Raw genomic sequence first — 24,462 nt, forward strand, 5'->3', positions numbered from 1 at the left:
TGGACAATCAATCTCTAACAAGATACATTGCCCAAGAAATATGGAAAGCAAAGAGAACAATTTTACATTGTGTAAGAATTTTATGTTCCCAAGTATGTTATAGTAGGTAACTATTATTGGGTCCAGAGGTGGGGCTTTCCCACGAGAGAAGCATTTCTTACATGATATGGAGTCTCAGGGTAAGATGGAGTCTGTTTGGTCATTGCCCATAAAGCCTGGCCCATAGCACCCCCACGATCTGATGTGACCTTCATTACCTCCTTAAAGAACCCATCTCCAAATACAGGCACATGGTGGGGGGAATGTCAACGGCTTCAATGTAAGATTTAGGAGGGGACACAATTCAGTGCCTAACAATCACCCATAGCTGATTCCTTAATTAATCTCAAGTCTTTAGTTTCTACCTGGGAAAGGAGAGAGTGGAGAGATGACTCCCAGGTCCCTTCCCTCCAGTGCCATTCAGTAGGGAATGGGCCTCTGCAGGAGTGGCTGGGAAGGGCTGCTTACTTGGGACCAGTGGTCTTGTTCTTCCAGCCACAGCACAGTCTCCATGTCCCCCCTGCAGGGAGAGAAGAGCCACTGTGGAGGCCCTGGGTGAGCTGACAGGTGGGCTTCCCTGGCAAGCGGATCCACCTGGGCGGTGCCCTTCTCCACCCGTGGCTCCCCCCAGCTGTGGGCCTGGCCCTGGTGTGTGGGAGTTGGGATGTCACCACTTCCTTCCATGTTAACATCTGGCTTGTGTTTCCTCACCTCTCGCCCCACCACCTCCCAAAATAGGTGTGGCACTGGCTGGGCATAACCATCAAAACCCAGTGCAGCCTGTGGGGTGCTGTGTTCTCTCCTGCACTTCCTGCCTTCCTTAACCCCCTGTAGGATTAAACACCAAAGGAGCAGGAAAGGTACTTCCTGGCAGTTGAGAGACTTTGAGGAGGCTTGGCCTTCCTGGCCACCCCACTGGATGGTGGTGGCCAGCTGCAGACCCGGGGTTCCTGGCTGTCCCTGAGGCCTCCCGAGTGCCACTGCCACTGGTGAGGTCAGCTCACCTTCAGCCTGCAAGCCCAGAAGTCACCAGGATGCTGGCATGTGAGGTGGGGCCCTGGGAATGGTCAGCTGGGTTCAATGCCAGGTTAACACCAAGGCCAGCACTCTTGTGTCTGCCAGTCTTCTAAAGAAAGGAGAAGAACCCCTCCCATCACCCCGGTGTGTAAACCGCCTGGATCCTTCCAGAGCAGTCAAACCTGCTCCATGTCAAATGTAGCTTCAGGTCTGGTCATTTTTGGAAGGGCTTTGGGAAGTGCCTTTGGTGACCACATGATTTTGTTGCCCCAGAATCAACGTGGAAGCCATGTTCTTTGGCCAGAGCCCCTGAAATTGTATAGGTTTTAGAATCCAGGGTGGGATGGTCAGCCAACTTAGGGGAGGGCCAGGCCAGCAGCAGTGGACAAGGGGGGAGACCCTCTGGCACCTCCCAAACTCAGTCCAAGATGCAGTAGTCTTCTCCCGGAGGGTTGGCTAGGAGCACATCACCCTTTGGAAGCAGGAAAAGTGAACAGGTTCTTCAGACACCTTGTCCTCGCCTCTTAACTGACCTTGAGGTGACAAAGGGAAGCCAGTTTTTATGCAGCAATGGCAGGGAAGGGAGCCATCTGCTCCAGATGCAGTCAGGAAGGCAGGACACAGTCTGGAAAGAACTAAAAAACAGTAACCCAGTGGAAAGTCGTTTGGCTTTGTATCCTCCCCCTGGGCTGCCATTCCAGAAACATGAGAGCTAAGCTTGGTCTACTGGAGGCTCCACCCCCATGCCCTTCACCTCCCCACCATGCTGGCCGCGAGGGGTGGAGGTGGGAGCCTGGAACCAGGCTCAGAGGAAAGGAAGGCACCCCCAGGCTCCTAAAGTTCAGGCCCTGGTTTTGCAGAGGGTTTGTCCTAAAGGAAGGGATGGGGTTAGACCTCTAAAAGTCTGCCTGAGATGTCCCATCTAAGCACTGTGCCTGTCACATATTACGTACTCAGTACCTCTTGGGTGAATGACTGGATCTGGAAAAACCCAGACTGCACACACACCATGCATTTCATCTTTTGGAGGTGCTGGAATTACCAGCACAGTTCTGTGTGCAGGGGGCCCAGGATGCTGGGTGGGGACCTCACTGTAAAGCTGTGTTGGGCACAATGCCTCCTGTGGCATTGTGCCACAGGAAGGTCTTGAGGATGCTGCTATTGGGTGGGGTGGGGGTGTTTGTTTTGCAGGGCTGACGGTCAAACCCAGGGCCTTGCACATGCCAGGCAAGTGCTCCACCACTGAGCTATACCCCAAGCCCAGCCAGAGGACACTGCCAAATCCCAGCGTGGCCCAGGCAGGACCCCCTGGCTTTGGGAAGCTGGGGTTATGGGGAAGCTCCCTTCTGTCCTGGTGACCATGCCTTCCTTGCTGTCCACAGCTGCGCCTCAGCGGGGGCCGCAATCCCTATGAGGGCCGAGTGGAGGTGCTGACAGAGAGAAACGGGTCCCTCGTGTGGGGGACAGTGTGTGGCGAGAACTGGGGCATCGTGGAGGCCATGGTGGTCTGCCGGCAGCTGGGCCTGGGGTTCGCCAGCAATGCCTTCCAGGTGAGAAGCCTGGGCTCAGGCCCTGCCCACCCTCCACCCAGCCTCACCTTCCCCATCGTCCACCAGCACCCCTCTTCCCAGAACCTTCCTAGCCACGAGGCAGGTAGAGCCAAGCACCGCACCTGCAGGCAGGAGGCCTCGTTCAGGCCACAGCTCTGTCCCCTGCCCCTCTGAGCCTGGGCAGGTGCCTCCCTCCCTCTGGCATGTTTCCAGCTGTAGAAGAGGGACTTGGCTCTGTTGAAGCCACTCTGTTTCTACACTGGATTGTCCCTGGGCTGAGGGCTGAGCCTTGGGTGATTTGCCTTCTGTAGAGGGAAGCAATTCAGTCCTTGGGTCCTGGAGACCACTGGGGCCAAGGCTAACACCCCGAACACCTTACCATCCCTTGGAAGCTCCCTCTGGCTAGAGTGTTTCCCGGCTCTCCACACCTCATACATCCTCCCCAGAGACCTAGTACACCTCCAAACAGTGTCCAGAGCCCTGTCTTATCAGCTGTCCCTTCTTCCCAGGCCCCTTCTGCAAAGACAGGTTGGCTTGGCTGGGCCACTGAGCCCTGGCCTGGTGTTCCCACTGTCCTACCCTGTCAAAAGGAGCGCAGGACCAAGATGCTATGGGTCTGCTCCCAGCTCCATCCCACCAGCAGCTGCAGGACTGCCTGGGGGCAAAGCAGCCACCCTCTGTGCCTGTTGTCCTCCCCGTGACATGGAAAGAAGAATCCCAAGCCCTCAGTATCCTGGTGCTAAAAACTCTCATTAGGCAGGAAAGTGCTTTGAGACCCATCTTGCTCAGCTCCTGGTCCCAAGCTGCCCTGCTTGGGGCCTAAGGAAGGCATTTCACAGGAGGGGAGGGGAGAGCAGGCAGGGAAGGGCCCAGGTTGCTCCCAGGGAGTTGCTGAGCCCTGAACAGGGGCTTCCTGAGGCTCTTTGTTTCAGCCTCCAGGAGGGACAGGCCAGTGACACATCCTCAGAGCTCAGCTTCCCAGGGCAACCTAGTGTTTCTGCTAACACTGTTTATGACCAGCTGGGCTCACTCTGATTCTCCAGGGAGAGCGGAAAAACAGCCACATTTCAACAGAGCCCTGTCCAGCTGTTTTTGTTCTCTGTCAGCTCAGGCCTGAGACACCTGGGCCTCAGCAGGGGTCACGGAATGGGCCTAGACCTAACATCAGTCCCAAACCTGCCACCAAGGAAAGCCCCATCTCTTCTTGAAACCCATTTTTTCATCTGGAGGATAAGGAGGGTATTGATCAGGTTCTTTAGAGGAATACAACCAGGAGGGTGTGTGAATGTACAGTGATCCCATCCTTCAGTAGCTGTGGGGGATGGGTCCCAGCACCCTTCCCGGATACGAAGCCCAAGGATGATCTAGCCCCTTATGTAAAATGGCATAGTATCTGCACATAATCTACACCCATCCTCCCATTTACTGTAAATAATCTCTAGGTTATTTATAATACCCAATGCAATGTGAATGCTATGTAAATAGTTTTATATTGTATCATTTAGGGAATAATAGCAAGAAAAAACTGTTCATACTCAGTACACATACAATCAAAAAGAATTTTTTTCTATATGTGGTGGGTTGAATCTATGTACACAGAACCCATGGATACAGAGGGTTAAGACTACATATATGCAAGGATGGGGGATGTTGAGATTTTTAATTCGCTGCAAGTCCAAATTCTCCAGGGCAGGCTGACAGGCTGTAGACTCAGGGAAGAGTTGATGAAGCTCAAGTCCAAAAGCATTCTGTAGGCAGAATTCCCTGTTCTTGGAGGGATCTCAGTCATTTTTTTCTCTTAAGGCCTTCAATTGATGGGATGAGGCCCATCCGTATTATGGAGGGTACTCTGCTTCTCAAGTCAACTGATTGAAATATTAGTCTTATCTAAAAACTATGTCACAGAAAACATCTAGAATAGTGTTTGACCAAATGTCCAGGTACTGTGGCTTGTACATTGACACATACAATTAATCCTAGAGATCTCAGGAACACAGGGACCTAGATCCTCATCCCAGCTCTATACCTGACTTTACTCCCCCCAGTTTCTCACTTTTCTCCACTGGAAACTTCTCTGAAGTGGGAGAGTATATCCTAACAGTGTTTTGGAGCCCCAGAGATGGAAGGGGCCCAATAAATCTCAGTTTCACAAACCTGGCGGCTGGATCCTCGGCCTCTATGCAGAACTGCTCTATTAAGTGCTTTCCCAGAATGAAATTCAGAAGTTAGACTTCATAGACTTCTAAATAATGACTGACATATACAAATGGTTTCTTCTCTCCTGCAATTCTGATCGATTGGTCAGGTCTTCCTGGAGCCCTGTGTTGAGGAGGATTCTGAGATCCCATTCAGGCTTAAAGGAGAGTGCTTCTATTGATTAGCAATGTCTGTCATGGCTCAGGACAGAGAGAGGACAGCATGACTTGGAGGTGCCAGCCATTCCTGACCGGCAACACTGAGCAGCCATTTGATCTCAAACTCAGCTCTACTTTCCCAAGGGGGAGTACGGAAGATTCCCAGTGGTAGGGTCCAGAAACTTGGATTCTCACTCATTCTGCCACCAACTAAGTGCGTGGCTGGGGTGAGTGAGTCCTTGCCCCTCAGCCATCTCCATCTGAAAAATGGGATCATAAAACCATGGGATTTTTGTGAGGCTGTCAGTTGACAGAATATGAGAGAGTGACGATTCAAGGTGACATACTAGCCATTTCTTTTGATTCATTCAGGAGACCTGGTATTGGCACGGGAATGTCTACACCAACAAAGTGGTCATGAGCGGAGTGAAGTGTTCGGGAACGGAGCTGTCCCTGGCTCACTGCCGCCAGGATGAGGACGTGGTCTGCCCCCAGGGTGGGGTACAGTATGGGGCCGGAGTCGCCTGCTCAGAAAGTAAGAGCTCCCAGGGGCCGCCTCCCCCCTTGCCACCCCAGGGGAGGAGGAAGGCAGAAGGAACTTGGTTAAGTGAGAAGAGCTGGGGGAGAGAGATGAGCCATTAACAGGGTGGTGAGTAGGCAGGTAGGGTGTGGCTGGGGGAGGTCTCTGCTTCCTGGTGCTCTGGCCTGAGCTGCAGTCCCAGGACCTTGCTGGTGATGCAGGGGAGACAAAAGCATGCGGCAGTCTTAGGAGCCTGGGAGCCCCAGGCTCAAGTCACAGTGACTATTTCAGTGAGCAAGGGCAATTATGGGACCAAGGGCTCCTTTTTCATGCCAGTTAAATGAGGAAGATGACATGTTTCTTGGAGGCTAGGAAAGCAGGTGGGGCCATGATAGGACATAGCACAAGGACACATGCATCCACTTCCCTGCCCCCACCTGCTCTGTGCATTGTTTCCTGTTTTAAGACCCTGGAGGCAACTTAGTCGCCTATTACACCCTGGGAGTTCTAGAGATGGGACATTTCAGGGGAAGCCCAGCCAGGATTTACAATGGCCCCCTCACAGAGGCTTCTTCCATGCAGGGAGGACCAGCAGGGCAGCCTGGTGGGTGGTTGTCCTCCCCAACCCAAACCTGGCTCTCCCTGTGTGACCTGGAGAGCCTCGCTGAGCCATCTCTGTTGCAAAGCCAGGAAACTGACCAGGGAACTGACAAGGCAGCAGACCCTGCCTTGTTAGCTGATTGTCTCTAGAAACTGGAGATCAAATGCGACGTCGCATATGTTCAACTTCTTAGTGAACACGATGCACTGTCCTTTAACCATCTCTGAGGACAAGGGGTGTTTAGGCAGCCTTTTTACTGCTGTGACCAAAAGACCTGATGAGAAAAAATTCTAGAGGAGGAGAAGTTTGTTTGGCACGCAGGGTTTCAGAGGTCTCATTCCATAGCCAGCTGGCTCCATTCCCTGGGGCTTGAGGCAAGACAAACAACTTGGTGGAAGAGCCTGGTAGAGGAAACAGCTCAGGCCAGAGCACCCAGAAGCAGAGACCCCTCCAGCCGCACCCTCCCTGCCTAGTCACCACCCAGTTAATTCCTATCAGGGGATTAATTAATTAATTAGATTGAAACTCCCATAGCCCAACTATTTCACCTCTAAGCCTTCTTGCATTGTCTCACACGTGAGCTTTTGGGAGTCACCTCATATCTAAACCGTAACAAGGAATCCGAGTACACCGAGCTCAGTCAGCACACCCCAGCTCCTGTAATCAGGACTCACAGCCCTGATGCAAGCTCCTCTGAGCAGCTCACCAGTTTTCACATCCAGTCAGAGAGGAGAGATGGGGAGGTCACCACCCTACTAGCCCCAGAAGAGCAGAGAAGCTCCACCCCTGCTAGGGGCTTTCTCTTTATTCACCAATTTATTTATATTTGCAATGTTCTATTCTCCCAAAAAGGAAATTAATATAAACCTAAATAAAATTCAAGATAGCATACCATGAAAACAGGTGGAAGGAAGGTCTGTTCCGCAAAAATGGAGCCTGGAGAGAGGTTAATTAAAAATGTCTGCACCACAGAGTTCTATGTACTTACTATGGGTAGGTCATTAATATCACAGTGAGCTTCCTAGCAGCCAAAGGAAAGAGGGAAACCTCCTCATTAATTCAACTTATAGTGCCCATGAGGCGGAAGCAAATTTCTGAGTCAAGAGAAGTCCACTAGTCTGGATTCTGACATCAAAGGGAATTTCTCTGTATGGGGATTGAGAGTTGAGAGATGAATAATACCTTAACATCCTCATAGCAGAAATGAGTTGTAGGGGGCCATTGCTAAGAGTGACCCCCAGCAGAGGCTGAACGCATTACTCTGAGTGTTTCTCCAAGGGGGTGGGGACAGTAGCCATGTGGTCCAGGAACATAGCTCTCAGCTGGTTTGGCTAAATGCATGTTAGAGTAGTTGGGGAAAGAAATTTCCAAACCACCAATGTACATATCTAAAAATATGTAAGATAGGTAAGGTTGCGAATTAAATATTATGTAGCCACGAAACAAATGTCATAATGGATAGTTATCAACAGTTAAAGTGTATTTTAAGGGTACAGTATTAGCAGACTATAAATCTACATCATGCCCAGAAGAATCAGACCAAGGGGTGGGCAGTGTTCTCTCTTCCCCATCATTAAAGTAACATAAGGAACCCTCCTGTGCCCACCGCCCACATCAACACCTGCCCACGTGCCCTGATAAGCCAAGAGGTGTCAAAAAGGACGCTCAGCAAAGGGAAAGAGTAACTGGGGGTCATGTTCAATAAGGAGGGTAACATTGAGCCCTTGAGCTGGTTCCAGGAGGTGGCAGTGGCAGGGACCAGAAGTGAAACCCTGGGTAGGGGTTCCTCACCTTTGACCACTGTGTGCGCCCCCAGCCGCCCCTGACCTGGTCCTCAATGCCGAGATGGTCCAGCAGACCGCCTACCTGGAGGACCGGCCCATGTTCATGCTGCAGTGCGCCATGGAGGAGAACTGCCTCTCGGCCTCGGCCGCCCAGACCAACCCCACCACGGGCTACCGGCGCCTGCTGCGCTTCTCCTCCCAGATCCACAACAACGGCCAGTCCGACTTCCGCCCCAAGAATGGCCGCCACGCGTGGATCTGGCACGACTGCCACAGGTGGGCCCTCCCTCCCATCATCACCCACCTGCCCCAGTCTGCTGCGTCCTGCAGGACCCAGAATGGCCAGGGTCACTAGAGGGGGAAGTGTCCACCAGGCTGGCCCTCCGTGTTCTCAGAAGCTGTTCTCCACTCCCAGTCCCTGCCCCTGAGCCTAGCCCCTGCTGCCTGTGCCCAGCTCTTCTAGCACTGGGCCACACACGCTTGAGTGCCACCCCCTCCATGGGCCTTCCGTGGATGGTTTTCACGTGCATACACACAGTGTGAACTATGCACAGAACTTCAGGGTTCTGCACTTGCTGGATGCCAAGTTCATGTGGAAGTGTATTTCATGCACTGATATCTGCTCTAAATATCTTGAGATAGTGGGCGTGGAAAGAGAATGGGGCCCAGGGTCAGGAGAGCTGCTCCCCAGCTGGGTCTCCAGCCCGCTGCAGGATGCCAGACTGCCTGGGGCACATCACCTGGGTCTCCGGGTCCTTTCCAGATTGCCAGTCTGTTGATATGATCCCAGTGCTATGAATCCTGGGCCAGAACCAAAGAACATATGAAATTCTAAAGCCAGCCCTAGCTGGGGCCTACCGCAGCCACCTGACTCGCCCTCCTTCCTCTGTTTCTTTTTTTCCTTTTCTTTTGTTCCTTGACTCTTAATCTAATCAAGACCCACTGTCCCTGCTTGGTCACACTGTGTGCTCAGACCTGACTGGGCAGGTTAGGAAGACAGAAGTCAGCACAGTTGGAAGAGAAGGGAGGGGCCTCTGTTAGTCATAGAGCAGGAATTCCCCCGGGAGTCTCCAGATTTCCTCTGGTAATTCCCCCTTTCTATGCTCAGGTATAAAACAAAGCCTTTGCAGAGATCCCTGCCTCTCAAAGTGAGGCCCCTCCGCCAGTGTCTCAGCCACCACCTGAGAGCCTGAACACCAGGGTGCATTGCAGACCATGAATGCGAACCTGAGTTTTATCAGGACTCCCAGGTGACTGCACCTCAGAGCCTGGGAAGCCCTGGTCTGGATGACCTGCGGGCTTCCTTCTGCTCTGCAATGCTGCCATCACAGGCAGAAGTGCTCACGTGTGTTGGCTCTTCTAAGTGCCAGGCCATTGGATCCGTGTTTTCCTAGGTAAGGCATGGAGCCTCAGTGTCATGGAACTTTCCCAAGATAACAGGGAGTTGCTGAGCAGGGTCCCTGCCAGGGCCTTCTGTCTCCAGAGCACAGATTCTTCACCTCAGCTGCGTCTTCTTCAGAAACTTATCTTTAACTTCAGGAGTGTGGCCTAATCCCACTCAAGTCAGTGTGGTGATAGAGTTGTTTGACCTATTTCAAAAGAAAGGACTATGGTGGCATTTGGGGGCGTGATTTTCCTTTACAATGATTGTCTTGATGTTTCAAGAGTCCTAATGAGCTGAAGAATTTCTGATCTTTATATAGAAGCGTGTCAGTCTTCTTCAAAGTGCAAGTCGAATAGAATTCAAGTCATGGTGATATTGGTACCTGGTTTCCTTCAGATAGTACGTGGCCAGCCAGGGGCCAGTGGGGCTGTCGCTGCCCATGGGTCTGTAAGTGGAAGGTAATTGCATCCCAGCCCTGCATATGGCGGCCCACCCAAAGATTACAGCGTAGGACTCTCCAAGTGCCATATGGAATCAGTCTCTCCTCTAGGAATAGTCACATGGTGACATCATGGAAGTGTTCTGATCTGGAGCCCGAGGGAACCCTGACTTTGTGGTCTGTTTTATTTCTTTGCTTACAGATGTTCCCATCAACCGTTTGGGAGGGAGGGGTAGGAAGAACATGCAGCTAGGCTTAGGCCCTGCAGACCTCCCCCTCCTCAGCCTTGACTGAGAAACTATGTCCATAAGATCCCAGGACCATGAGAGGGGACTCCCAACCTCCAGAGTCCCTGGCAACTTCTCCAGACTCTTCGGGTGGGCCTTCCAGCAGGGTGCCTGGCCTAAGCCTCGGTTGGGTCCCCTTGGGGGGCTGATGAAAGCTGGCCCTGCCGCAACTTAAAAAAAAAAAAATTGTGGAAGATTTAGCGTCCCATTTCAGCAGATTCACAGAGACGTCAAGTCCATATGTGGAGCCAAGCGGGAGAACCCTGGCTCAAATTAATGTGAACAAGGAAACACATGCCATTCCCAATGTAACTGATGCTACAGTGAGGAACAGAGCCATGTTCTTGGAAAGCTCTAAGCTGAAACCCAAGGACTGAGGCCTTTGGAAGATTCTTCACCAGCGGGACGTAGGGGAAAATGCCCTCAGTTTTGTTCTCTCTCCAGTGCACCGTCCCTTGGCTGATGACCTTGATGTGGACCCTCTGCTGGATATTCTTTCTTTCTTCTTTTTTTTTTTTTTTCTTTGTTCCAGGGATTGAATCCAGGGGCAATTAGCCACCGACCCACATCTCTAGTCCATTTTTTATTTTTTGAGACAGAGTCTCGCTAAGTGGCTGAGGCCCCTCTGCTGTCTGCTGTGCCCCAGGAAGTGGGCCACACCTGCTCAACTGGCATATCGTGTCACAGTTTTGACAGGGACCAGACAGAACTGGGCGCCAGTGCTTAACAATGTCCACAGCAGGGCAGCTGCTGTGTCCCAAGGGAAGCCTCGGGGAGGAGGTGGCTGGGAGCTAGAGGAGCAGGGGAGTGGGCCCCACATGGCCACAGCCCCCACATCAGGGATGGCACTGCTGCAGAAAGGAGTCCTCTGTCGTGTGGGCCATGCTGCCGGGTGTGGAGCAGACCCTCGGAGGCTCCAAGCCCACAGATGTGATGGGGCCTCTGAGCCAGTGAGACACCCTCAGCACATCCATGGGCTTTGTTCCTCCCAAGTGGCTGCCCAGCACCTGAGGACAGCAGGGTGGAACCCCCTGAAGGGCCCCAGCTTTTGTGGAAGCCCCCCCTGGAACTGGAAGACACCCAGTGTCTCTGAATTACAGATAGGAGCGTTGCCCAACCACGGCAGAACTCTACCAAACGGTCGATTGGGAGGCTCCGGGGACACTTGGCTGGGGTGGCGTAGACGTGTAGCACAAACACCTCTGCCGAGTGCGCAGAGCCCCTGGTTGAGAGTTTTCCTGGGGCCACCAGTGACTGAGGATAGCAAAAAATGCCCCTGACCGCCTGTCTTTCTCTGAACCAGCTTTCTGTGTCTGTCACCCACTTTGACCCCTCCCCCCAGGGGCACCAGGTCCCAGGACAGCAGCTCTGGAGTCCCACCGTGAGGGCCATCCTTCCTTTCTTTCACTAGGACCTCCATCAGGCAGGAGGCTGCTCTGTCTTCTCTTAGTGTTCTGGAACTTCTTCCCAGGTCTACCTTCCCTGCCTCCGCCCCAGGGGTCAGGCCCCTCCTCGACTCCCAGCCTGGGAAGAGAAAGCCTGGCGCATGGCCTCCTGCTCCCAGGGCCCCCATCTGTATTGGGCAGCGGTGGGGGGAGGCAAGGAGGGGTCTCCCGGCTCTACCTGGGGCCTGTTGGGAGGGAAATGTGCCCCTGGGTTTGAGGGGATGCCACGTACACCTCCGAGGTAAAGGAGAGACGTTCAGGTCAGAAGCTGGTGAAAACTGAGGAGCCGTAAAACCAGCTGCTTCCCTCCCCAGCAGGGGAAAAAGTGAACCTAGAGAGGACTTAAATCAGGTCTTCAGGAAGCAGGAGCGCGGGAGGAGGCCGGCCTCACAACAGCCCGTCTGTGGGCTCCGTCTGAATTCTGTTTAGACAACGGAACATAAACTACTCCTCTTCAGTCTTTCCAGCCGGTCTGCATGGTCACATAAGCCCCTCTCTGAAAGAGGCAGACATTTTTGGGCCATGAGTCAGACCTCATGTCTCATTGGGCTCCTTCAGGAAGCCAAAAGAGACTCTTTGAAAGTCATCACTTGGACTGCCACAAAATGCTCCTTGTGAGTGTTCTCCGAGGGCCCCCGGCTCCACCTCACCCAGAAACATGAGTGACCTGGGGGAAGCCCGACTTAGCAACTCCTGGCGTTATTTTTAGCACAGCAAACACAGGAGGAAGGAAAGAGAGCCTCTAATTTCCTCAGAAAGCCCCACTTTCCGTCCCCCTCTTCCCTCTGCCCCCCATTGCCGCTGTACAGCAAAGGGAGCTCGAGGCCACTATGTATGGCATGGGGCGTGGGGGCCGCCAAAGGCCTGAGAGTAATACCGACTCTAGGTAGTATTAAATGCCACCACCACAGCTGCTGATGGCAGTGATAATGAGACAGCTGACAGGTACTGAGCACCCGCCCTGTTGCCAGTCTCTCATGAGGCCTTTCTGTCATTTACCTATGTGCTCCTCACACTGCCCTGCAAGGGCCTGATGTTATGATTCCTCTTTCCCAAAGAGGAAACTGGGGTCTACCGTAAACAAAAGCAGGTCTCTCTGCCCCCAGACTCGCCCCTTCTTCTTCACTGTTCCAAGTATCCCTGTAATGGTGGACACACGCACATTGGGATAGCGGCAGACACTCCCAGGCAACACGCGTGGCAGGTTGGGATGGTGCTAAAGCCAGCCCAGTGCCTTCAGCCCTGGTCCTGGGCACTGAGGGATTCCAGAATGCTCCACATAGCAGCCATGTTTGCCTTGTTTATTCTGAGCCAAACGTGACACTTTCCTAGACTCTGCATCTGTTTTCAATTCCTCCCAGTGAAGAGATGGACTGCTGTGGACAGGCAGCTGGGGAGCTAGAGCCTGTCTGCACAGGCACCCTTCCACCCGCTCCCTTCCAGAACCCCGGATGCGCCTTCCCAGGCATAGCCCATGTCTCTCCCTGAGAATGACTCACTTCTCCTTCCCAGAGGGCCTCCCTGGCTCTCTTCCTTCCCCTTCTTGCTTCATTTGCTCAATACAAGCGGCACAGACACCGTCATTCAGTTCCCAGGGTCTGGAGATGAAGTGCATGAATGTCCCCAGAATGCGTGCATGTCCTACTCTGGCCACACACGGTTTCTTAATGCCTCTTCTTTCCCACTCCCCCACTTACTGACCGCACCTCCCCCTTCTCATCCTCTCTCCCTCCCTACCACCTTAAAAATGTTTTTAAAAGAGACTGGAATATGATTTTTTAATCAAGTCTAGAGAAAGGGTACAAAGCAAATGGGGAGGGCCTCCTGAGGGCTCAGAAGGGCCCCCGCTTATTAAAAATAATAGAGGTCTGCGAGGCTCGGCGAGGGGGGAGGCTGGCTGACTCTGGAGCCTGGACGCTCTCTGAGAAGCACCATGGTCACCACCTTCCTTACCTTTTCCCTTGCCCTTCCTGCTTCTCCCCTGGCCACCCAGTGACCATACTGCTTAAGATTCCCTCAGGCCAATGGCCAGCTGAGCCACTGCTCGCAGGTGACAGTGGCTAGAGACACCTCCCCTCCCGTCCTCTCTCCGGCCCCCAGGCACTACCACAGCATGGAAGTGTTCACCCACTATGACCTGCTGAACCTCAATGGCACCAAGGTGGCAGAGGGCCACAAGGCCAGCTTCTGCTTGGAGGACACAGAATGTGAAGGAGGTAGGCTTGTGGGGGGGGGGGACCATGGGGACTTCATAAGGGCTCCAGTGCTTCCACCCCTGTGCCAGCTTCCACCCCTGTGTCCCCTGGCCACTGCTGACTCTCCACATGACCTTTCTTCATGCGAGGCCTTTGCTAGGCGTGAGGTAGAAGGCAAAACCTGGTTCTAAAGGCACCTCTTCCCCCAGAGTTGTGCGGGCAGGCACTGTTAGGGCCCATGGCCTGCCAGTCAGGTACAGACCCTTGGCTGACTCACATGGGCCTCCTGCTGCTTGCCAGAAACCTTTCTTCCCAGGTGTCCCAAGGCCCAGGGCCCCTCCCCCACCAGACTATGATCCTTCACGTCCAAGTTCACAAGAGTTGCCCACCCTCTCTCACTTGCTTCCCCAGGCAGGGCATGGTCACCTAATGGTCACCACACCTGCACTGTGATGACCTGGTGGTGCACCCACTACCCTGACACCGGGGGTCCTTCGAGGAGAGATATGTGCATTCTCACTATACCCACTGCCTAGGCAGCTGGGGGAGCTAGAGCCTGTCTGCACAAGCAGACAGGTGCCAGGCACAGCAGCTGCATAAATGTGTGTGTGATTAGTCCTTTATTCATTGAAGCAAAGGTGGGAGCTCGAGGGCTGGAAGAGAGATGAGGCAGGGGGTCGTGGGTACATGGTAACAGCCCCCCCCCCCACATACACCATCCCTACCTGTAGACATTCAGAAGAATTACGAATGCGCCAACTTTGGTGAGCAAGGCATCACCATGGGCTGCTGGGACATGTACCGCCATGACATTGACTGCCAGTGGATCGACATCACCGACGTGCCCCCTGGAGACTACCTGTTTCAGGTAAGGTGAGGGCCCTGCTCATGGGAGGAAGGGAGGCAGCCTCAGAATGCAATTCACTCAGCCCCTGGCACATGCAAATCCAAATGCATTTGCAAGCTGTTTTAGTCCTTGAGCCAGGAACAGGTTCCATGGACTCTTAACAACCACACCCTTGGCTTCTTTTTGAACTTCTCTCCCCTCCACCCTGATTTATCCCAGTGCCCCCCACCCTACTGTGCTGAGGCTGAAAGCAATATGAGCTCACGTGCCGCAGTCCGGCTGCAGCAAAATAACCGGGGGGTGACGAGCAACTTGTGTACATTGATACAGCAGGAGTGGGAGCCGTTTATTGTAGGACAGGAGGGGTATATATACATTCCACACAGCTTATCTTAATTAACATAAACTAGATACAGCAGTCAACCAATAAGGAATCTCCACACTTAATGGCTCGCTGGCGTTACTTCACAAACCACTCCCTCTGGCAAAATGCCAGGCGCCATCCAGACTCTAACACTCACGTGCACGTGTGTTTGTCTCTTTCCTGGGTCATAAAAGAGGCTCTGCTGAGGGGCTGTTCTCCATGCAAAGAAATCCATCTATAATGGTAGAATGTCAAGCTGGGATAGCCTGGCCAATGACTGTACTGTGGGGACTCCCTAGGGCTTCCACCCTTGGGGAGGGCAAGCCTGGAAGAGTAGCCAGGGAGCCTTGGCCTCCCAGCTTCTGACACAGTGGTATGCTTCACCAGGGCCCACTTGGCAGGGGAGACAAAGGACACTGGACCCCACTGACTCCCCTTCTGGCACATGGCCATGCTCCTGTCTGCAGAAGCTTCATTTCAACACATTTCCACCCATCTCGCTTCCCAGTGTGCCCCCATTGGGTGGCAAAGCGGGTGTCCTTGGAGGCTTTCCCAAGGAGGTGCTCAGCTGGCTGAGTCCCCACCCCATATGCTTCCCTGAAGAACCTGCATCTGCAGAGAAGTGACCACAGGGCTTTGAGAGATCTCCTTGGCAGCCTCAGATGCTGGAAATCAGATGGCCAAGTACTTTTCTACCCATGATCCCAGAACCACAGACCTGGAGAGGCCCAGCCAAATTGCAGAGTGCTCTTTATTTTTAAAAAGAGAATATCTGTGGCTCTGTGCATGTACACAGTGCCCGGTAGCCCATGTTGGCAGTCTGCTTTGTCTTTGCCAGTGAATGGGTATCATCCTGTATTCTGAAAAATGCCATTGATTCAACAACTATGATTTATTGAAGACTTATGATGGGCCAGGCAGCCTGTCTCATTGAATCTCCCAGTGAAGGAGCCTTAGAATTATCCACATTTTACAGCCAGGCAAACTCTTGTTACTTCAACTCCGTATTATGTGTTTTTGACCCCTAAATGATACAGTTAGCAAACAAAATCAGGGCATGTTAATGCCTCTGATGAAAGAAATATTTCCCTTGTTATAAACACAGAATCTTAGATGTCTGCAAGCCTGGCCATTTCTGGATACAGTGCCACCTGTGGGCACCAGGATCTGCTGCAGGGACAGGACAGGGCACTGGGAGAGAAGGAATGTGTGCTCCAAGTAGGGACCAGTGCCCAAAGACTGAGACAGGACTGAAAGGGCCACTAGGTTTCTTGTGGTCTTTGCTTTGTCCTCTTTCTTGTCACTTCAAAGATTCACAGAAATTTGGGAAATTAAAGTCCTTCTGGCAAATGCTCATGAGATTTAGAACCCCAGATAGAGAGTGGGGTGGCATTGTGGAGCCCTTGGATTTCAGCCTCATCTTCATCCCCAAGTGGATCTTATGGGCCCTAACAGCCCAGTGGGTATCCTTGATGCATCCTGTTGCCCTCATGGCCACACTTCAGGGATACTTGGTGGGCAAGGGACTGCTTGAACCTCAGTGTGAGAGATAGTGATTGCCCTATGTCACATGGGTGGGGCAAGGGGACAACCAGGGTGGTTGGGTAGAAAAGAGACCAAAGAACATTTAGGCCACCCCAGAGTGAGGCATTTACCACAGTGGGACATGGCCTCTGGCAGGTCTGGCCAGCCAGGCCAGACACAGGTCCTCAGAGTGACTGCCTCCAGCCAGGACACAGGAGGGGCCAGGTGGGCCTCCATTTCCTAAAGCATCTCTGAGGGAGGACCCAGGCAATCTGCTAAAGGGCCCTCTGGGACCTCATACCTAGAATATTCCTTAACAAGCATACTCCCCCCACCCTGTTCACCGGGAGGTGGGAAACACAGCCCTTCCAGTGTGTTCAGCCCTTGAGGGAAGCCCTGTCACTTATGTCCCCTTCATACAGCTTTTGTCTCCTCATCTTGGCCTCCAGTTTCATTTTCCTTTCTTTTGGTTGCTCACCCAGAATCTCTCTGTCCCTCCCAGACCCCTCAGAATGATGGTCCTTCCTATTGCTGCTGCTTCTAGCTGTGTCCACTCAGCCAGGGTAACAGGAAGGAAGCAGGCGGGTGGGGTAGAAGGTATAGCAGAGGGGGTCCAGAGTCCACCAACAGTCCCAAGCCAGATCTGGGCCAGCAGAGCAAGGAAAGACTTCAGGACCACCTAAGTCCAGCCCCAGTGCCCAGAGAGGGGGATGGGTGTGTCCTGTCCCCAGCACCCCTCTTCTCGTGTTCCACACCACACAGTCCTTCTCTCCACTCCCCCTCGGCAACCTGCTTCCTCCTCCTGCAGAAGGCCCAGCCGCTTTCCTAGGAGGAAAGTGACCCTTGCTGAAGGTGTGTTTTTCTTATACCAAGAAAGAGGGACACAAGGTCCCACTCCTCCAGGCCAGTCTCACCCCCAGCTGCTCCTCGGCACCTGCCACACTCCCCTCTCCTGAGGTCCCCAGCTCTGAAAGCTGGGCTGGCCTTGGCAGAGCCCAGGCCTGAGGTGGAAGACGGCCTGGGAAGGAGGGAGCAACTTCCTGTGGCATGATCTCCCCCAGGTTGTCATTAACCCCAACTATGAGGTCCCAGAATCTGACTTCTCCAACAACATCATGAAGTGCAGGAGCCGCTACGATGGCCACCGCATCTGGATGTACAACTGCCACGTAGGTAAGGCCCCTGGGCTGCTCCCACCTCTCCTCAGGCTCCAGCCCACCCTCCAAGAAATGGGCAAGAGCAGAGGCAGCTTCCTCATCTGGGCAAAGAGCTTGGGGAACTGGGCCAGCACCGCATTCCCGGACTCAGGCCTGGGCTGCGACTTAGTTTTCACAGCCAGCCCTGGCCACAGAGAGAGGGTGGGACAGAAACAGCCGGCCCAGCAAGAACAGACCCCAGAGCCATTTAAGGGCTGGAGTGGAGGCCACCAACTTTATGCATCTGACCTCAAAAATGTGGGTGTCAACAATTTGTGGGCTCTGTATATCAGGTTTTCTTCTGTCAAGAATTACTTCTAGTCTCTAGTAGAGGCTTTTCCCTTGGATTATACGACCTGGGGAACAAAAAGAAAAGCAGAGTTTTCTCCTCTGCAGGAAAGTGATGGACCTCACTCTTGGTGACAGTAAAAATTAGACCACATTTATTCACACATACACTTGAGTTTAACAGGGTCCCTATATATCTGGCCCTGCTCCTGATGGGTGCTCAGAGGTGGCCTCGGTTCAGGCCCTCGGGGCTGAGCATCTAATTTGCCAAACTCTCTCCCCGATTCCCAGGTGGTTCCTTCAGTGATGAGACGGAACAAAAGTTTGAACAGTTCAGTGGACTCTTAAATAACCAGCTCTCGACGCAGTAGAGAAGGCTCCTGGTCACCTCCCGTGTTCAGGTCACAGTACATCTTCCCTGGGAGGACTAATCACCACAGCCTGCCCCGTGCAGACCCAGCTCAGGAGGAGGGAGCTCCCTCACTCACCAGGTGCTGCTGCCTGACCTCTGTGGCTTCGGAAGGCCTTGGGGGCTGGGACTTGTCCAAAGGGCTATGGGAGCAGTTCTGAGATCCAGCCTTACCCAGGACCCTGGGTGGTAACGCAGGCTGTCATCAGCTTGACCCACCCAAGCTGTGGTCCACCCTGAGTCTGGCACCACCAGACTCTGCACAGATCATATAGGACTGTTTTCTTCTCCAGTTACACGTGGGCAAATGTGAGCTTCTCAGCCCAGAGGTGGTCAGGCTAAATCCCATTGCTCCTTCTCTTAGGTCATTTCCAGCTAACTTGAATATCTAGACCTGTCTTCCAACTAAGCCAACTGCCTCTAGTCAATTTTAGTCACACTTATTAAGTACAGTAGTCCCCCTTATCCACAGGGCACATGCTCCAAAACCCCCAGTGGATGCCTGAAACCACGTACAGTACTGAACCCTATATATACTGTTTTTTCCTATATATACATATCTATGACAAAGTTTTATTTAGGCACAGTTAAAAGATTAGCAACAATAGTTAATAATAAAATAAAACAATTATAGCAATATGCTGTAATAAAAATTATGTGAATATGGTTTCTTTCTCAAAATACCTTATTGTACTTTCACCTTTTCACTTAAAGCACTTTATGGCTTCTTTTTGGCATATCCAAATCACCAGCATCATTACTTTTGTGACTTGAAGCCATTATTATATAAAATCAAGGTTACTTGAACATAAACACTGTGGTATTTGTACAGTGGATCTGATAACTGAGATAGTTACTAACAAGTGGGTAGTGTATACAGTGTGGATACACTGGACAAATGCGCCTCCCAGGCTAGACAGAGCAAGATAGTGCAAGAGCTCATCATGTTACTCAGAAAAAGCATTCAATTTAACTTATGAATTGTTTACATCTGAAATTTTACATTTATATTTTCGGACCACAGTTGACTGTAGGTAACAAACCACAGAAAGAGAAGCCTTAGATAAGGGAGGACTACTATATAGATGCCACGTGTTTTCTAAGTGAACTCAGAGTTGGTGCTTTCCCCCCTGCTCCCTCTTTCTTTCAAGGTACCATTATTATATGTTCACAATCTTTGAAACACAAAGTAACTTAGGGGCATTCAACATCAGGCATCTGAGCCTTTGAAAATATAGCTCAAAAGAAAAACCAGCCACTTGTGTGAGTCATCTTTCTATCGCTTCAATTCAATTGATCCCATTGTGTTATAACCTGGGTTTGGGTGATGAGAACACTCACCAAACCCATGTCTTATCACACTTATACCTACTTGCATTGTGGACTGAGACAACGTGCACCCAGATTTCGTCTAAACCAGTGTGCGCAGGCCCTGAGCTTCCTGTGTTCTGTTGCTGAAAAGGAGCTTTATAGTTTCACAGTTTCACACCATGCAGAGATGGCTCCCATGTCCCCCACAGTCCAATGTGGGATAACAATTGCTGCCCTCTGAGCAGTCCAGGGAGATCACAAAAATCTAGCCATGACTTTTCCTGAACTGCTTTTTGCTGAAATTTGCCAGGGACATAGTTGTTGTGGGACGACTAGATTTAAAAAGTCACAGGCAGCTTCCCAAAGCTGGTAGAGAGCATATGCATCAGCAGAGCAGGCGCCTGAGCCCTCTCCTGTGGCAGTGGGGTGAGTAACACAGCCACAGTTAGGGGGCTCCCAAATGTAAAGGGTGTGCTAGGGCCCAGCAAATCAGGTCCACAGTGACACCAAAGCTTCAGGCAAGGACCCTACAGCACCAACTCTCACCCAAGCCAGAAGAGACGAGGGCACTGGGCCTGTGCCAGAACACCCTTGCATCTGTTCCTGCAAGGGAAGCAATCTCGGATGCATTAAGATCTCACCTCTTGGCTCTGTTAGTGTTTCTTTCTGCAAAGAGCCTGTTGTAACACTACCATGTAGCACGGGGATGAGCCCAGCCAGAGCCTTGGACCTGAGTATCACCTTGATTCAGCTGCTCTACAACAAAGGATCGCCGGCTGGCATACCTGACCTACTAGAGGGTGCTGGGCAGATGGCACGGAGCAGGAGCAACTTACCTCCCATGTAGGGTAGACTTTGCAAATGTCCCCCAAGGCCCAGATGTGATCCTCCAGGCCTCCTAGGGTGAGCTGGCCTTCAAAAGCCATAGGCCCATAGCATAGATGGGACTGCAGATGGCACAGCACCCCCTAGTGTCCTGCCGCAGACAATCACATTTCAAAGCAAACATTAGAACTAAAAAGCTTTTATTTCTTTTTTCCCTCAATTTGTGGAACTAGACCAAATTAAAGCCGACCACCCCACAGTGAAGCTCCAACGGTGGCACAGAGCTGTCCCGGCATCTGTAAAGGCTTGTGGTGTTAGGAACTGGGGCCTCAGGGCGGCAGGGGACTGGGGACAGCAGGCCGCTCTTTCTTTCTGTGTTGGAGGCCCAGGGCCCGGGACACCAGCCTTCGGGCCACCGCAGCATCCGTCTGTGGCCTTTCCTTCACCAGACGCAAGAGCTCTGAAAGGAAGGCCCCACCCAGTGGGGGGTACTTGGGATCAAGACTGGCTGCTTCTCCCAGCAACAAAGCACGAAGCTGACATCTAGTTACATGTGTGGGGCCAGAGGCCCAGCTGTGCCCACAGAAGCCCTCCTGCTTGTGAGAGGAGCTGGCCAAGTCTCCAGGCCTCCATGTTCCAGGGTCCCTGTAGAATCCTGACCCAAACCTCTCATCTCTTGGCCACCAGTGGGGATTAGAGCAGTTAATCCTGTCCACCTCCCTGCTTTGTAGGGCCTTTGGGTGAGAAATCAAGTCAGGATGGGATGTCTGGTGGAGACAGGATATTTATTGTTCCCAAGAAATCTGAGACAAAGACCACATCACCTTCCTCAACACAGATGGCCCCGGCTGGTCTTCCCCCTAGGCCTGCTTTGTAGGCCACTACTTTGCAGTCATGGGAAACTGGCATCTAAAATCCCTACCCGTGTGTTCTCAAAGAGAAAATGGCAGGAACTAACATTTATTTGGCACTTTCAGTGTGCCCCTCTTGGCTCTAAGCAGGTCTTTGTGTTCCTCAATCCAAGCCTCCAGTCTATCACATACAATCTGCTTATTTTACAGAGGAAGAAACTCAAAGTGATTTGCTCAAGGTCAACCAGAATGAGTGACAGAGCCAGGGTCTCACTCAGGGCTGACCCCAAAGCCCAAATACTTTTCATCCCTGCAAGGTGTGCTTTCCATGGCTCTCTGAAAGGAAGACCAAGCTTCCCCTGGAGTAATGCTCAGAAGAGGCTGTGAAGGCAAGGGCAAACCCTGCTGAGCATGGCAGATTCCATGCTCTCAGGGCTACTGCCCTGGGCTCCCAGGCCCCCTGGGGCAGGATCAAGGTTCCATGGGCTGCTATACCCATAAAGAGCAGGGAACTGAAAGAGGAGAACAGAGAGAGAAGGCCTGCTCCTCACCCCCAAACCAAACACACATGTGCACAGCCCCCCCCACCCCCCCATCCAGGGACAGTGTGTTCTTACTTGGCCTTTGCAAGGCTTTGAGCTTGGACTGCTTGGTTCCCTGTGTGAGAGGCCGGATCTTGAGCAGAGGGAACTCCTTGGTCAGGGCATCAGCAGCTGGGGAAAGAGTGAATCTGGAGAAATCCCCTCCTGCTGCATGAGATCCCTGGGGCCCAGGAGTGCACAGCAGCTTTGAGCACCCAGCTCCAGCTTGGGCAGGACTGCTCTGCCACCACTCTGGCTGGATGAGAGACAACAGCCCCAGTTCACCTCATGCTCCAGAGCCCTGCAGATCTGCATGGGAGTGACTACCTGGGCTCTAGGTATGCCCTCAGCCCACAGGCAGGAGCCACAATAGCGAGGCTGTAACTCTCACATTGGGTGAGGCAGACTCTGCCTTTGAAAGCCCCAGAGCTGAGATCAGACTATCATTTCACCACTTAAAACCCCCCAGGGACACTTGCACTCCTTGCCCCGGTCATGCTCCACCTCAGAGCACCTTCCCACAGGACACAGTGGGAAGACAGGTCCTTGCCTTCTGCTGCTTTACAGATGAGGAGAGTAAGGCTGGGACATGGCCTGCCTACCCAGGCTATTTGTGACAGAGCCCAGAGCTCTAGCTAGTGCTGGGAGCAGAACCACACAGGCCCCTGGCTTGGCGTGGCCTGCACCTGGACATGGGTGGCCCTCCCTCTGGTCAGAGAGGGGACTGAGCCCAACACGAAGCCACCTTACCTGAGGCCAGGCAAGGAAAGATGCCAAGTGCATGAGTGTCATCCACCCACTGAATCTTGAACCCCTTCTCCCTGTGTGGGAAGAAGGCACAGGAGGTTACAGAAGTCAGCAGCCAAGCCCTTTCCCACTGGATGCCATAGGAAAGTTCCCTCCCACCTGATCTTCGAGCACTGGGACCTCAAAACACCAACTGCAGCAAGCTTTCTCTCAAGAGCATGTGGTCAGCTTCAGAGAGACAAATACCACCCTATAAATCCATTAAGCAGGTCCCAGGGTCTAGCACCGAAGGAGCCAGGATCTGAAGAGCTCCTACAGCACAAGGCCAAGGGTGAAGGGGGATTCCCTGTAGGCACCATCATGGCCGGGCTGGGGGTGGGCCCCAAGGCTGGAGGCTAAAGGCCTCCATGGTGGTCAGGGAAGCAGGACCTGAAACAAGCAGGTCCAGGCACTCTCAGCCAGCATTCTTCCTATTGCTCAGGAAGGCACCACAGGTCTGTGCCTGGGAAAGACAGAAAGCAGCTGTCCCAGCACCTCTGGTGCACTGCCCATGCAGCTAAGGAGGTCACTGGTGGCCGCATCTGGCCACACCAACAGGGATGGATAAGAGCAACCATGCCCCTCTGGGCTGCCCCTCCAGGTCAGGCTGAGAGAGCAAGGGAAGACGTGTGAGAGACAGAGTAAGGACCCAGCAGGAAAGGGCTTTTAAAAGGCCCCCACAGGAAAAGAGAAGTGAAGAAAGGAAGAGGAGAAGAAAAAGACAGAAGTCGGGAGGTTGAATCCAAGGGAAATCAGGGTAACTGTGAAGTCCCCTCTGATGAATCCCTCTGGCCCCCGTCAGAGCATCCTGAGCCAGTTCCCCCAAAAGAGTTCCCACACTAAGATGACCCTTGGCCAGTTGAAGGGCTGCTACATCCTGAGGGACTGATGGCCTCCCAGTATCAGCAGCCGAGCCTATAACCAAAACCCCTGCTCTCCCCTGTCCCTTTCCCCAGCCACAGCCAGGTTGACCTGCCGGGGAGCAGGAGCCAAGACAACATGCCCACCTTCTGTCTTTCTTCCTGCAGAATTAGGTACTTGGGGGACGGGGACAGACAACAAAGGGCTGTCCCAGCTCCTCTCCAGAAGGCAATACCATGCCTTCCCTGCCACCTGCTGGCACTCACTGGAACTCAGAGAATGTCGCCATCAGGTCCTCAGTCTTGAGCGCTGGCTCAAAGTCATAGATCTCCACCACGTGGGCAAATTCCTTCCCAGGCAGCTCCTCTGCGAAGGAGGACGTGTCCAGGTGGACCTTCTCGATCTGGATCTCCTTCTCAGTCAGCTTGTCTGTGATCTAGGAGCAATCGGACTTTTTGGCAAGGGGAGCTCAGACACACAGGGACCCAAACAACCAGTTTTAAAACCACCCTTGACAGTTCTGCTGGAAGGAGGGATCCCTGCTGGCGAGAGTCTGAGAATGATAACATGATCTCAGAGTGGGATGGGCCACTCAGGACTCAGGAGTTTTAGGGCGTGCACTCGGTTTGATGGAGTCCCCACTGGGAACTGGAACCTGCACACATTACATTTCACATAAGCCTGAAAAGTACCTTCTATACCCCCCCTTTACAGATGGGGAAACTGAGGGGCAAAGAGTTAAGAAGTTTTGCCCAAAGTTGCAGTTAGTAAGAGACAGAGCTGGGAAAGTCCAGGATCTTTCATTCCCTTATTAATGATGTGATATGTAAGCGACTCCTTTCAGTCTGCATTCTTCAGGTTCAAAATAGCAATCCAGTATGCCCATCCTACCAACCAGACCCACGGCCCACCTCAGGGACAGAAACATGGTTCCAAGGAAATATGATTTGAAGACAAAGCTCCAGGTAGAAGAGTGATTCTCTGTAGTGCATGAAAAGCACTTG

At 52.6% G+C, this 24,462-nt stretch overlaps 2 protein-coding genes across 9 annotated transcripts in view; one reads left to right on the forward strand and one right to left on the reverse strand.

Moving 5' to 3' along the window:
* The window catches only part of Loxl2 (lysyl oxidase like 2), a 58,748-nt gene extending 39,251 nt beyond the window's left edge, over window positions 1–19,497 (forward strand). For all 3 annotated transcript variants that reach the window (XM_015499478.2, XM_048801582.1, XM_015499479.2), the window contains exons 7-13: window positions 2,439–2,606; window positions 5,333–5,495; window positions 7,898–8,141; window positions 13,521–13,636; window positions 14,347–14,483; window positions 17,412–17,523; window positions 18,126–19,497. In XM_015499478.2, the coding sequence (XP_015354964.1) occupies window positions 2,439–2,606; window positions 5,333–5,495; window positions 7,898–8,141; window positions 13,521–13,636; window positions 14,347–14,483; window positions 17,412–17,523; window positions 18,126–18,205 (1,020 nt within the window). In that variant the 3' untranslated portion in view covers window positions 18,206–19,497. The remainder of the gene's footprint in view (window positions 1–2,438; window positions 2,607–5,332; window positions 5,496–7,897; window positions 8,142–13,520; window positions 13,637–14,346; window positions 14,484–17,411; window positions 17,524–18,125) is intronic.
* Window positions 5,069–24,462, reverse strand: part of R3hcc1 (R3H domain and coiled-coil containing 1) — a 35,980-nt gene continuing 16,586 nt past the window's right edge. For 5 of the 6 annotated variants that reach the window (XM_015499480.2, XM_048801584.1, XM_048801583.1 and 2 more), the window contains 4 exons: window positions 23,725–23,894; window positions 22,562–22,632; window positions 21,848–21,943; window positions 20,563–20,839 (listed from right to left, as the gene is read on the reverse strand). In XM_015499480.2, coding sequence (XP_015354966.1) covers window positions 20,709–20,839; window positions 21,848–21,943; window positions 22,562–22,632; window positions 23,725–23,894 — 468 coding nt within the window. In that variant the 3' untranslated portion in view covers window positions 20,563–20,708. Of the gene's footprint in view, window positions 5,221–20,562; window positions 20,840–21,847; window positions 21,944–22,561; window positions 22,633–23,724; window positions 23,895–24,462 lie in introns of those variants that run through there. The other variant, XM_048801585.1, reaches the window with a different exon arrangement.

Source organism: Marmota marmota, unplaced genomic scaffold (genome assembly GCF_001458135.2).
Source record: "Marmota marmota marmota unplaced genomic scaffold, marMar, whole genome shotgun sequence".
In the NCBI taxonomy this organism is placed as follows: domain Eukaryota; kingdom Metazoa; phylum Chordata; class Mammalia; order Rodentia; family Sciuridae; genus Marmota; species Marmota marmota.